General features: G+C 58.1%; 1 protein-coding gene across 1 annotated transcript; it reads right to left on the bottom strand.

The window, feature by feature from the left end:
* Positions 1-110: 110 nt before the first annotated feature.
* SHISA8 (shisa family member 8) lies at positions 111-9784 on the bottom strand. The gene is made up of 4 exons (XM_054280000.1): positions 8972-9784; positions 1651-1775; positions 1406-1546; positions 111-883 (listed from the first exon to the last, which is right to left on the bottom strand). The coding sequence occupies exons 1-4, from the start codon at positions 9517-9519 to the stop codon at positions 570-572; spliced, it is 1128 nt and encodes a 375-aa protein (XP_054135975.1). The 5' UTR covers positions 9520-9784; the 3' UTR covers positions 111-569.
* Positions 9785-13900: the final 4116 nt, after the last annotated feature.

Genomic DNA, 13900 nt, shown 5'->3' with positions numbered 1-13900 from the left:
GGCTTTGAGCCCTGCTGCCCCGGGGGAAGGTTTTGTAAGGAGTGTGAAGTTCCCCAGCCAATTCATGCCAAGGCCATACAGTTTAATGTGTTATTTATTGACAAGGTGGAGGTTGGGGCAGTGGGGCAGGGAGGAGGCGGGGGAGGGCAGGGGGCTGCTGGGGCTGTGCAGGCAGCAGGGAGGCGGTGCTTTGAGACAATTGCTCTTCCCCCACCTCGTCAGAGGAGCCAGGTGGGGGTGCCTGGCCCCAGCAGGATCTGTTCCCGGTCTGTCCAGCATTGGCCCCCATCCCCTGAGCAGGGTACGGCCAGTGTGTCCCCGGCTCAGCCTCTTCCGGACGTGGGCTGAGAACGCCTGAAACTTGTCCGGATGAGTCCCCAGTGCCTCCTCGATGGTGAAGTGCAGCTGGCAGAGCCCATCCCTGGGGCCAGGAAGGACGGCGCGTCTCCCGCTCTGGCCAGCGTCGCAGTGTGTGTAAGTCCTGTGGTGTTCTCCTCGTCCGGTGGGCTGCCCCCGATGGCCGCAGCTCCCTCTTGAGGGGCAGCCCCGGTCCCCGCTGGCACCGGCCGTCAGACGGTGACCTCAGTCTTGCTGTTGGTGGCAAGGTGCCGGGAGTGCTGCCCGTACAGCGAGGTGGAGGGGCCGAAGGCTTCGGGTGGCCCCTCAGGGCGCAGGGTGGCCAGGCCCGGCCGGCGGGGGCCGCGATGGGGGCCCCCCTCCCAGCCCCCCGGGAAGGCCAGACCCCCTGGCACCTTGGGGCCCTTGGCCTTGGGCAGGGGGCAGCCCTCGGCCAGCACCGGGGCCTCGGCTGGGAAGGTCAGTGTGCTGGCAGGGGGTGGCTCCAGCCCCCCGAACCGCCTGTAGAAGTCCTCGGTGGCGCTCTCTGTGGGGACAGTGCAGTGTCACCCCGGCAGGGACACCCCTTTCTGCTGGCATGGGGGAGCAGGGAGGGGGCAGTGGTGGAGAAGGCTGGGATGGGGCTGTAGGAGGGATTCCGGGTGCTGAGGGAGGGATACTGGCAATACTGGCTGGGCAGTGCTGTTGGGAGATCCCAGGGCACCGACTGCTGGGCAGTGCAGAGTGTCCGTGTGGATCCTGAACCCTGATGGGGTGGGCAGTGCGTCAGGGCTCTGTGGGATCCTGGGTGCTGGTTGACCGGGAAGCACAGTGGATCCGTGGAGGACCCTGGGCACTGACTGGCTGGGCGGCACAGCTGGCTGGTGGAGTGGTGGAGGAGCTGCAGGGTTTCTGCTGTGAGCAGTGACCCCAGGAGCGTTGGGAAACTGGGATGCTTGTCCTGCCTGTGCCCCTTTGTGGGCCCCATGCCCCTCCTCACTTGGTTTCTGGGGTCAACAGGGTGCATGCCCCCAGCCACCATCCCACCCCCCACGGCAGCGGCACTCACCTCCAACCTTGAGGGTGGTGTAGGAAGTGTAGTCCGGGGCTGAGAGGGCCAGGCTGCTGGCCAGCGGCAGGCGCTTGCCATGGCTGTGGGGCCGCCCCAGTGAGGGGGCAATGGCCACTGCGTTGTTCAAGGGTGGCTTGTCTGGAGGGGCAGAGACGGGTGGGGGCTCAGCTGTAGGCTGTGCCCTCCCACTACCTTTATTCACTCAAAGGAACTTATTTTTCCCCACCACACCAGTGCCTTACCTGTGCTGTTTCTGGGGGGACCCCGAGCCAGCCCCTCACTCAGTGGGACCTGCACACCCCCCATGAGGCTGTCCATGTTCTCAGAGGGGCTGTGGCCTGGCTGCTTCAGCAGATCTGTCAGTGTCCTGGAGAGGCGGTGAAGGGCTGTTAGAACAGTATCCTGCTCCCCTGGGACCCCTAATTCATCCCAGCCCTGAACTCCACTCTGAAGGCAGAGCTAGGCAACCTGGGGCTAGGAAAGAGCCACTGGGAGCAATGCACCCAGAGTGCCTCCAGGCTTTTGCAGCCTGGGCTAACGAGTCTAACAGCTAATTGGGATCTGCCTGGGGCTGAGCCCTCCCAGAGCCGGGACCATCAGTGGGTAAGAGTGGTGAGGGAGATGCATGGCTTGGAGCAGGCTGCAAGGGAACAATGAACTGAGGCAGAGGAAACTGATCTGATGGAAGATGGAGCAACACCTCTGGGCTCCTCCCCTGGAGCGAGAGCCTGGTGGAACAGGGGAGAGGAAGCAACACCTCCACTCAGGTCCCTTTGAAACAGAGAAGACCCCAAGGAAAGGATTAGAGAGGCCACTTGTGCCCCTTCGGGGAAGGAAATAAACTAGTGGCAGCCTCTGGCGCAGGCGCTGTCTGTGCATAACACCCTCCTTGTAAGTAACAGCATTAAACATTAAGCACCATTACATAACATAGAGCCCTATTTCGTTTAACATTCATGGACAGAGATTCTGCAGTCCCACCACAGCATGCTGGCAATGCCAGAGCGAGGCATGCTGGTGGTGCCAGAGCAGGACACACTGGCAGTGCCAGAGCAGGGCACACCAGCAATGCTGGAGCAAGGTACACCAGTGCTGGTGGTGCCAGAGGAGGGTACAACAGCAGTGACAGAGGGAGCACATTGGCAGTGCTGGAGCAGGACCTAGCCACGTGCCACTGCAGCCTTTGGCAGCAAGTCCCAGAACAGGATGGGATCCTCTTGCTGGCGTAGGGCTTTGTGATGAGAAGACACACCATTCCCCCTGCAGAGACCATGCTTGCATGACTGCGAGAGTGCAGGGGTGTCCACTCAGGGCTTTTTTTGGCTCGCTAATCCCCAGCTCACTGTCAGCATGCCTTGCGCCTCGAAGACTCTGGCTGGCTCACAGACGCACACCGTGAGCTGACGGTTAGCGAGTGGTTGGACGATAAAACAGCAGATTAAACTCAACATGCATAAATGCAAATTGGAGAGGAAGGGGGGAATAATCCTGACTTGGTAGATGTGTCAGCTCATGGCACCAGAGTGCTCAAAAACCTAGTGAACGTGATGCTCAGAATTTCTGGGAAAAGCAGTGAGAGCAAGGAAGAAAAAAATGAATTGTACCTGGAGGATGCTTATCCTTGTGGGGACCTGAGGAAGCCTTTTCCCTCCCAGTTTGGAATCAGTCAACATCACAGGGCAGGGGCAAGAGCAAAGCTACAAGGAAGAGTCACTTGCTCTGTGGGTTAATTTCACATCGTTCTTGGGAAGCTTTGTGTAGCAATCCCTCTGGGATCACTTAATCTCCAGATGGGCCAAGAGAACCCTGATAGAGTTGAAGAAATTGAAAACGAGTGAGGAACAAACCCTGGCAGCTGACCAGCTCGAAGGCAGCTTGGCAGAAAAGGGCCTGGGGATCCTGGTGGACCATGAGCCAGCAGAGTGCCCGTGGGACAAAGGCGCTGAATGGTTTCCTGGTCTGAGTTAGGCAAAGTGTTGCCAGCAGGTCTAGGAAGGCAATCCTTCCTCTCTGCTCGGCACTGGTAAGGCCACATCTCTGGAGAGCTGGCTCCAGCTCAATACAGGAGAAGCATGGATGTACAGGAGAGAGCCCAGGGAAGGGACACAAAGATGGGACTGGAGCATCTGTTGTATGGAGGAGAGGCTTTGAAAGCGGAGACTGTTCAGCCTGGAGAACAGAAGATTTTGGGGGAACTTATCAATGTACATGAGTAGCTGAAGGGAGGGTGCAACAAGGACAGTGTCAAGCTGACAAGAGGTGACAGGTGCAAACAGAAATGGGAAATACTGTTTAAACAGAAGAAACTTTTTTTTTTTCCTGCAGGAGTAGTTAAATGCTTGACTAGACTCCCTGGGGAGACTGTGGCATCTCCATCCTGCAGCTGTTCAAAACCTGCACCTTCCCAGGAACCTTCCTGCAACAGACTGACCCAACCAGGGTTCAGGCCATGGATGCTGCAGTCAGAGAATCTCTGGGCACAAGCCTAGGCAGGCAGGGGCTGTGCCTAGGCAGGGCAGGGGGAGGCAGGTCCCCCGAGGCCATGGGTGTGGGCTGTCAACTCGGGGAGCTGCTGGCCTGTCAACTCCCACCTTCCCTGGGGTGCACTGCTCACCAGTCCCTCCCCACTGGACGCTGCCTGCTCTTGCCTGTCCTCGGGGCCAGCGCTCAAACAGGCTTGTTTCAACAGAAAGTCCAATGCAATTTGACCTATTTTTAACATTATTTTTTCTTTTCCTCGGGTCTATTTATGAAGCTTGAGCAATCCTTTATCTATGACTTCTCTCCACATAAATCCATCAATGCTCTTTCTCACAAACGTGCCCTCCGTGCTGGCCGCTTGGGGCGTGTGGACAGTAACAATTAACAACAATGGCTTGGGCAGCAATTAATGAGCTCTTTTGCTAAGGTGAGAAGTACACGAGTCCCCAACACCAGCAACACTTGGATTCACCCTGCCCTTGAACCACGAGTAGCGCCACTGGCCAGGGCTGCCAGTAGGGCTCTCAGGGATTGCACCCCTTCCCTGGCTTATCCCCAGGTAATGCAGTGCAGGAAAGGTGGATGTGGAAGGTGACACTATGGAGGAGTTGTCTCACTGAACATCACCTTGGGGGTTTTGAGCCTCAGTCTGGTTTTGTGGCTTGGGGGTGGGAAGAAGGTCAAGCCACATCTCCCTAGGTCACCTGGTGGTCTGCAGCACCAAGATGGATTGGGAGTGCAGGTGGAGGAAGGGAACAAAGAGCAGATGTAGCTTCAGTTCTGCACTGCTCATTTGCAAAAAGTCCTGATGAATGGAACTGCTGAGGCCTCCATCCACACTGGTCATGGACGCAGAGAACATGAGGCCATGTGTGCAGGTGGCTTGCCACCCAGCTTGCTTGGGCATCAACTGGACAGGCATGCAGCCACCACCATGGTGAGCCTAGCTCTGCTTAAGGGTGCGACAAAGATGCTGCAAACTAGCTTAGTACAAGACCTGATACCAACTACAGAGGCAGATACAGAAGCAATAGTGATGGAGGCCAAGAGATCTTCGCAGCAGAAGCCATGCATGAAGCACTCAGTGCTCCTGATCCATCCCCAAGGTGCGTGTGTGGGAACAGGATGCTGACCTGGCACAGCAGCCCAGTCCAGGGCCTGACCCACTTTTTGGGAAGCCCAAGCCCCATACCTGGCAAGCCCACTAGGAAAGAGTATGGAAGTCCTGGCAAGGCGACAGGGAGCAATGTGGGGAGACAGGAGCACAGTCTCTAGGAGAGAGGAGAGATAATGAACTGATGGGGAGAAGTGACATTGCCATGAGCTTGGTGGCAATGAACCCTTGGTGGGGACACAGAAGGTGGCAGCCACTGGATGAGTGGGGTGAGGAGGTTTGGAGCAGAGGTGCAGCATTGCAAGAGGCACAGAGCACGCTGCAGCCACAGGTGAGCATCCTGGCTGCTCACACCACCTCTGTGCCCAGTGAGAGCCTCATCTTCACCTCCTGTGGGAGACATTTCCCACAGCTTATAGCGTGTCTGCCCAGGGCAGGGGTGCCCATCCATGCCACTGAGCGGCATCGGCACTGTGGGACACCTGCCCAGTGGGGCTGGTACACCCAGGGATGCTCAGGAAGGTGTGGGGTTATCAAGGTGTCTTTGCAAAATGGAAATTGCGGTGGTGGGTATTGGAGCTTGGGCAAAGTGGAAATGAGCATCCCCAAACATTACATTCAGTCTAGGGACAGACCTCCAGGTGTCCCTCCCTACTGGAGCTGGATCCTCTTTCGTCCCCCAGAGAGCCAGGGTCGCATGTGATAGCACACCATGCTGCCTGCAAACACTTTTTCTACATCTTCACCACTACCAGCTACCAGGGACATCAACTGCAGGCATGGCCCTGGACTTGAGCATTGCCAGAGAAACAGCCAGCACAGCTGAAGGAACAGCGGGGCCAAATTTGGGGACCCCAAATAGCACAGGGAGACCCAAGGTGTAAAAAGCCAGAGCTGAGCACTCACCTACTGCAGCTGCCAGGGCACCTGCTCCTAACAGCTGTTTTGCCCCTCTCCAGAATCCCCCCTACTCCCTAGGAGGCTGCTCCTTGCCCAGTTCTTCCCATAGGGTTGTTCACACCAGCTATAAATTTGCAATTCCCACCCAGGAGGTTTTCTGGGGGAGGTCTGGGGCACGTGCTTGCTCTCAGTGTAATGGGCACAGACAGATCCCAGAGGCCCCCAAGGACCCAACGTCCTCGGAGATCTGGGGACTGAAGAAAAACACAGGCAGGTGTTCCTGACTCAACGCGGGGTTTGGACAGGCTAAGCAAGTGCCGGGGACAGATGCCAAGCATGAGCCGAGCAGGAAGGAGAGGGGATTGCAGGAGCTGCCATAAGGTCCTGCAGGAGGAAGGCGGATGAGGACGGGAAGACAAACCAGGTAGCTGCAGTCACTTGAGCGCCCACTTCCCTGGTGGACCAGCAGCCAAACCCATGAGGAGATAAAGACATGTTGGAGATGGCCAAGGTGCGGGGGTCTCAGGACAAGCTGGACACAGACTCAGGTGTCTCCATCAGAGAGAAACTAATGGACTTTTTGCACCTGGTCACTCTTCTTGGGTTTGGACCAGGACCAGAACCATGACAAACAACATCTGGAGGTGCAGAAGTGGTTGACCTTAACCCCCTAGTGAGAAACCTGCAAGCAGCAGCAATGGGAGCTGTCCAGGGCAGCACCAAGTGCTCCCCAGGAACGGAAAAACCCCGGCAGGAGGGAGGGACAGGAATGGAAATCAAGACAACCGTGCAACAGGGAGCTGGCCCAAGGCCATGATGCGGTGCCCAAGGAGCAAATGAGAAGCTCCTACCTGAGGCGCCAGGAGAGTGGCAAGGTGGCACCGCCCATGCCTTGGACCATGCGTGGGTACAGTGGCAAGGCAGGTAGAAATAGCCCTGCTGTCTCAGAGGCACCAAGATGAAGCATATTCCCCCAGCTGCCCAGGCACAGTGGAATGGAGGTGACAGTGTCCCTTTCAGGATGCTGATGCTGTGTACCCAGGCTTTGGCACTGTCTCCATCAGCCCAGCGCCTACGAAGTCATGTCAGCCTGGTGTCTTGCCTGGTTCCTGGGGCTCTGCCTGCACTTGATGCACCACTCCTGCCCTGCCACAGCTTTCCAGTCACCATCCCTGAGGAACCAGAGCTGCTCACAACTTGCACTGAAGGACACAGGGCACAGAAGAGGGCAAGACTTATCCTGACTTCTGCAGTGATGGAGGTGCCCTTCTGATTTTGTCCCTCAAAGGTGGATGAGAAAAACTCATCTTCTCCCAATTTGTATGCTGGTGTCCAAAAGATCTGTGGCTTTATGGAGAATAGGCACCTATCTCTCCAAACTCAGTGGGAAAATTCAGGCTTGCATGAGTTTAGAGGGAGGGGAGAACCAGGGGAATCACCCGGCTCCAGCAGCGCAGAATTGAGGCTACCCACAGAAAACAGCCCCTGGCGAGTGGCAGCAGTCCCACCAGTGTCTGGTGGTGGGAGAAGGCAGTACCCAAAGGCAGGGGATGAGGACATGGGTCTGGGTGTCCCAGGGTCTGATCTGACCCCTCCCCGAGCACAGTATCTCCTTCCCAGGAGGTGGGGGGGGATGACCAAAAAAAGACACGGCGGCAGGCGAGTGGAAGGGGATCAGGAGGCTGGCGGAGGCCGTATTGATCCTGTCAAGGTGCCAGCACTTCCTCAGGCAACACGGGGGGAGGCGTGGGCACGGAGCAGCACAAGCCACGCTCCCTACCAAGGTGGAGGCACAGCATGGATCCCCCCAAAACTGCCTCCTGTGTCTCAGGAGGGTCCTGTGACCCTCCTCCATGGCTCAGTATATGACCCCTCCTCCAACCAGGGGTGATCAGCCTCTGCTCCCTTGGGTGGGTGCAAGAAGTAGGATGGGTCTGGATTTTGGGTGCAGCACCCAGTGGCTGCATAAGTCCCAAATGGGCAGGGGAAAAAAGGGTGCTCCAGGGGAAGGAGAGACTGTGCTGGTGCTGGGGGTTGCAATCAGGACAGTTGCCTGATCATCCTGATGAAATAATTTCCACCAGCCCTGCTTTTCCTTTTTTTAAAAGCTAAAATCCCTTAACAAAATGGCATGAAAATGTGTTTCTCTCCAGGCTTGATGTCCTCACCAGGAAAATGCAAAGTAGAGCCCCAGGATGGGGAGAGAAGCATGCATTGGCATCAGGAGGGAGAGGGGAAGATGCAGGACAGCCACAGCAGCAGCACAGGAGTTGGAGGAGACGCAGGGGGTCTCCAGTGCTCAGGTGTGTCTGACACCTTGACCTTCCCCCTGCCAGCCCCGTGCTCAGCCGCAGGAGTGGGCTGAAAAGCAGGGATTGGAGCCACAGGGCATGGGCTTCAAGAAGAAGCTGCCCAACTTTCCACTGGAGGGTGTGCTCCAGGCGGTATAAGAGTGCGGACACCCCCTGCAAGGGCGGTGTCCCACGCTGGTGCACAGAGCAGAGACCAGGGCACACCCGGGCACACGCATACACGTGTGTGCACACATGCACACAGAGCTGGCGCAGCAGCCACGGTGGAACTGTCATTGCCACCTCGTCTCCCCCAGGACTGCAAGCAAGGCTGAGATCAAGGAGACTGCAGTCCAGAGTCACCCCACACACAGTCAGACCTGGTCTCACCTTCCTGGGACATTGGGAACCACACATTTGTTGGGGGCGGGGGGAAGCCACATCCTATAGCTCACATGTCACCCACCCCACTGCGGGGTGGGTTGGCACTCCTGAGCCAGGGACATGCCTCCTCAAGAGACAGAGCAGGTCATTTTGAGAGGAGATGGGTGTACAACCACCCCTTCTCCTGGAGGCTGTCCTGGCTGCTAGCCCTCCCCACCAGGTTAGTGGGCTGCAGCCAACCCACCCCCTGGTGTTTCAGCATGCTGGACAGGGATTTTAGGGATCACCTCACCCTCTTGGCAGTCCCAAGGAGTCTATGCAATCAGCTAGGAACATGAGCTGCCACCCTTGGGGAGATGAAGCAGGGAAGGTGGGGGGACTGGACCCCTTTACCTGGAGACGGTCATCTCTGTCTGGGGCCCCTGTGCCTTCTCCAGGCCCAGCTTGGTGAAGATGCCCACCAGCACCATGATGGCCACCACACCGCAGATGATGTAGACGATCATGTTGGTCTTGTCACGAGTGGGGTCCTCGGGGGTCTCGTCCACCCGGGCAGGCGGCTGGCCCGTGTTGACCCAGTTGGGGGTGTCGTAGTTGGAGCAGCCACTCTGGTCCAGCCGCCCGGGCTTGAACTGGCAGCAGAAGCGGTACCCGCAGGTCCCGCAGCAGTACTGGTAGATGCCGGCGTTGCAGTTGAACGGCGGGTCCCACTGCCCCATCACGTCGTAGTACCCGCGGCAGCGGTCCCCCCCCGGTGGTGCCGCTCCGGTGGGCGCAGGGACCGTGGTCTCCGGCGGCGGAGCCTGGCTGCTGTTCCCGCTGTCCCCGGGCCCCCCGGTGCTGGGCTCGCCGCTCCACACCCGGCCCGGCTCCAGCAGCACCAGGCAGCAGATACCCACGACGTAGCTCGGCTCCATGCGCCCGCGGCTCCGGGGGGCCATCCGGGCGAGGAGACGAGTTAGAGCCGCTCGCCCGGGACCGGCCGCATGGCCGCCGAAGAGCCCCGATGGAGGAGAAACGGGCTGGGGAGAAGGGGGGCGTAATGGAGGGAAGGCGAAAAAGGGTAGATAAAAAGAAGTGGGTGAAAAATAAAAGTGCGAGGGGACGTACCCCTTTCCCGTTTCTCTCCAGATCGGCCGACAGGCAGAGATTCAGAGCAGGGGGCGAGGCGGGCGGCGTGGGAGAGCCGCCGCCTCCCGCCGGCCGGGGAGGGGACGCGGCGGCGGGCGGCGGGAGCGGGCGGGCGGGTCGGGCGCCGGCGGCCGCCCCATCCCCGCGCTCTGCCCGCGCCTCCCGGCACCGCGCTCCGCCGAGGCGACAGGGAGGAGAGAGAATGGAAAAGCAGCAAAAGCCCTTCGCACCAGGGCGGGAGGAGCAGGAGGAGCAGCAGCGGGAGGAGGAGGAGTGTGGGGAAGAGGGGGAGGGAACCGGCGCGTCCAGCGAGGCGCAGGGGGCTCGGCTCCCCCGCCGCCTGACAGCCTCCCGAGGAAACCGGAGAAGGTCCTTCACCGAGTCCTATGCCAGGCTCCCCGCCGCCACCGGGCGGCAGGACACCCGCCCTCCCCGTCGGGCAGCCGCCGCGGGCGGCCGGACACGCGTGGCACCGGTCCCGCGCTGCCCGCCCGCCCCCGAGCACCCCAAGCCCCGCCGCGGCACCCCCACTCGCCCGGACGGGAGCTGCGGGGCCGCAGGCGGGCACTCGGCGGTAATGGAGAGGTGTATGCTGAGGGAACAGAGCCCCCGGAGTGGTGGGGTGCCCTTCTGCAGCCCCTCAGCGAAGGGGACACTTAGAGAAGGAGGGAGAGCAGCAGTCCCAGTCCCTTGCGAACATCAGAGCATCCCCCAAGGGGAGCTGTCTACGGGAGGGCTGTAGGATAGGCAAAGTGGGGGGCTACTGGGGCACCCCTAGAAAGTCATCCTCCACAGAGCCGGGATGATTTTCAACTAGCCACTGGCTGGCCGTGTGTTTGGACTTGGAAGTTCAGACTCTCTGGGGAATGTGCACCCACTGCTCTGGTCCCAGGCTGGTGCACCCACAAAGGTGGTATTTATCCTCACTGCCAGCTCCTCTTCCCAAAAGGGCATGATTTCCTTTTCCTGCTCTGGGGCCATTGTGATAACAGCAGGATGGGGCGAACTGAGGGGCTGTTGGGCCCCTTGCCCAGCACTAACACATTGCACAGCCTGTAACAAGGGTGGCTGGGGTGAGGGGCAGTGACATATGGGAGCTGTGGCTGCAGCCTCATCACCTCCAGACAGACCTAAATCCTGTAGCAGGGAAGGTCAGCAAATCTGACATCACCGCTGTGTTCTTGGACATGCATTCCCTCCATGCTCTTTGAGAGGATGAATAATGCATTGTTCTGTCTTGCCCTGTTTGTACTCTAACCTGGGGGATGTGGCTGCCCTTGGGCTGTGCGTAGTGCTGGCGCAGGAGACCCCAGCCCCCAGGCAAGTGGTGATCCAAAAAGATTATAATAATGGAGGTGGGATTAAACAGGTCAGGGAGGCTCACCTCCCTCTGGCAGATGCCTCCTTCAGGCCAACACTGAAGCCCCATGGACCAGCCTGTCCTCAGGAGCCATGCCTTACCTGCCACACCACAGGGGACAGGCTGAGGGTCTCACATGGGATGAAGCACTCTGTCATCATCCTCCCTGTGCATCATGGCAATCTGATATTTCAGGCTGGAGCTTTGCACAAAAAGCTTCCCACCCCATCGAGGGTGAAACACTCGTGTGTTTTTCTGGGGGATGGATTTAGAGGATAAAATATCCTTTCCTTATTCACCAAGCCTGAGCCCTGCAGGCCCCCGGTTACTTCCCATCTGGAGTCTGGCAAAAGTCAAAGGCATTGAAAGCATGGATGAGGAGAGCAGCTGGAGCCCGGGACGTGTCCATCGGTCCCAAGTGCCTCAGCCTAATAGAGATCCATTAGGTAAGGTAGCTTGTAGCCTCCAGAGCTTCCTGAAAGAGATAAAAATGTAGTGAGGCGGAAAAGCCACACTTTCCCTGCCTCTCGGAGGACTCTCTGATGAAAAGCCCCATCGTCTGGAAGTTGCAGACATGGGGGTCGTTACCTCTAATAGCGGAGAGCCGTATCGGCCTTGAGAGAAGCTGCGCAAGCAAAGTTTGCGGCTGCCCAGGTAACGCCAGCAGTCGTTTCCCAGGCACCGGCTGATCGCTCCCGACGTGTGTGCGAGCAGAGCCGCCCCGGGGGCCCGCAGGGTTTAACAGACTGTTAACATGCAGAGCGAAAAACTGGCCAAAATCGGGGAGTTTGCTGGAAAATGGTTGCCTGGCATGACCTGGGAGAAAGGGAACGGTTTTAAGGAGCGGGGGAGGGTGTTTACTGAGTGTGAAGCAACCGAATTAAAGGGTCTCTGGGAGCGAGAAGGAGAGAGGAAGAGCCGCTCGCAGGCGTTAGCTGCGTGCATCAACCCAGAAGGAAAGCAAAGCCAAGGGCACGGTTTGGAGGAGCATCCGCCCGGCACGTCCCCGGCGCGCAGGGCCAGCCGGGGCCGGCTCCGTGCGGTGCTGGCACCGGGGGCTGCAGCCCGCAGCCCCGCTGAGCCGTCAGCTCATCTTTGTCAAATAAGTGACCCGGCCTCTAGCTGCATCCCCAAAGGGAGGGGGTTGTGAGAGGGAAATCCTGCAGCTCGGCACCTACACTCTCACATCACCGGGAAGCAGCGGCAGGACCCGCAGGAAAATACAGGTCAGCAGGACCTCCGGAGAAAAATCAAAGAACGTGCTTGCAACATCCATGGACCCTTCTAGGGACGGGGATTTGGGAGAAGAGCTCCGTTAGACTTTGACCACCGGCCTTGGAGGATGTCATGGAAATGTTCCCTGTAGTGACAATGCCACCCGGACTACAGAAGGGTGTCTCTGTGCCTGCAGAAATAGGATATTCGGGCGGTTCAACACCGAGCGGGGAGGGATGCGCCGAGCACTGACACTGTAAACAGATTGTTTCTGGCAGGGCACGGTGATCTGGAGAAGATCCTCTCTGTCACAGCCAGAGAGCCCGACAGACCCAGATCCATGCTCATCATGGGGGTGCAAGACTAGCAGAGCTGCCAGGCTCTTGCCCGAGGAGAGGAGGAGGAGGGAGCCATCACCATCATCAGTGTGAAGTAAAGCCCTGGGAGCCTCCCTGAATGGGGAAGGATTTGGGGTGCAGTCAGCTCCTGAGAAAAGCTGGCAGTGGATGTTTGGAGCCCCAAAGCTACCCAGCCAGCTCCCCCTCCCTCCCACCCAGAGAATCAGAGACACTTCCCTCTCCCAAAAAAGTGATTTTAACCATGTAGGACTGAGCTGGGCTCAGGGCTAAGGGGTGAATGAGGGAAAGGGTGCTGCTGTGGGATGATGCCCCATCTTGAAGGGCTGTGCTGCAATAGGAGGGCTCCAGCGCCTCATGTTTGTGTGCTGAGGAGTGCTGCCAGAGTGGGTTTTGCTTGCAAATCAGTAGCTAACACCCGACATCATCATCTAGGAAGGGCTGAAGGCGAAGGAAGGCTGTCAGGAAGAGCTTCCAGCATGCGCTGCGACACCGTCCCCTGCCTGGAGGCAGAGGAGAGGCAGAGCTCCTGCCACTATCCCTGGGGGTACACGGGGTGTGTGCATCCCCCCACACCTCCCACCATTCCCCAGGATACATCAGAGAAACGTGCTTCTCTCTGAAACTTTAGCTGCTGAAGCTGGTTCTGTTCCAGCCAGGGATAGAGCCAGGGAAGTCTCCCCTTGCCTTTGTCTCTGTGAGGGAAATTTCTTTGGCCTGTTCGTAAGTTCTGAGTTTTCTCAGACCCATTGTCTAGGCCTGGGATAAGGGACCCCTGGACTGTGATTAGGGATCCCTGGGCTCGAGTGCTGGCCTAGTGTGCAATAAGATGCTACTCCCCTCCACACATTATCATAGGCTCAATGGATTAGGGAAACCAAATCAGATCTTGGGCTACTGGAATTGGAAAACTAAAGCGGGGAATAGTTAAATGCACTGGGGGAGGCACAGAGATGAGGTGGCTGAACCCAGAGCAGCCACCATCCACCCTATTTCCAGCACAATGTGCACAAGGGTTTTATTCTCCTGCCTGTGCTTGATGCTCTGGCTGTAAAATGGCTGTAAAAGAACAACTGTGCCTCATAACGGCTTATAGAGAATACAGAAGCATATGTGCTTTACCATTACCATCATAACTGCAAACATTCAAAAGTTGAGATTTGCGAGCTTCCAGCTTCCCAAACGCGGCTGGATTCGAATCCAAATGACATCCAGAGGAATGAGGAGAAAATCAGCTCAAAGCAAGAGCTTATTTTTAAT

This window comes from Melozone crissalis, unplaced genomic scaffold (assembly GCF_028551555.1).
Source record: "Melozone crissalis strain CALT ecotype California unplaced genomic scaffold, PUWL_Pcris_2 ptg000004l_1, whole genome shotgun sequence".
NCBI lineage: Eukaryota > Metazoa > Chordata > Aves > Passeriformes > Passerellidae > Melozone > Melozone crissalis.
This window is presented reverse-complemented; position numbering and strand designations above follow the sequence as displayed.

Bases quoted from the DNA above. Each gene is read 5' to 3' on its own strand.
- SHISA8 (XM_054280000.1), bottom strand. From the start codon at position 9,519: ATGGCCCCCCGGAGCCGCGGGCGCATGGAGCCGAGCTACGTCGTGGGT. The intron at 1,547-1,650 runs GTAAGGCACTGG...CTGCCCCTCCAG, and splicing joins TCCCCCCAGAAACAGCACAG to ACAAGCCACCCTTGAACAAC. The intron at 884-1,405 runs GTGAGTGCCGCT...CTGTCCCCACAG, and splicing joins CACCACCCTCAAGGTTGGAG to AGAGCGCCACCGAGGACTTC.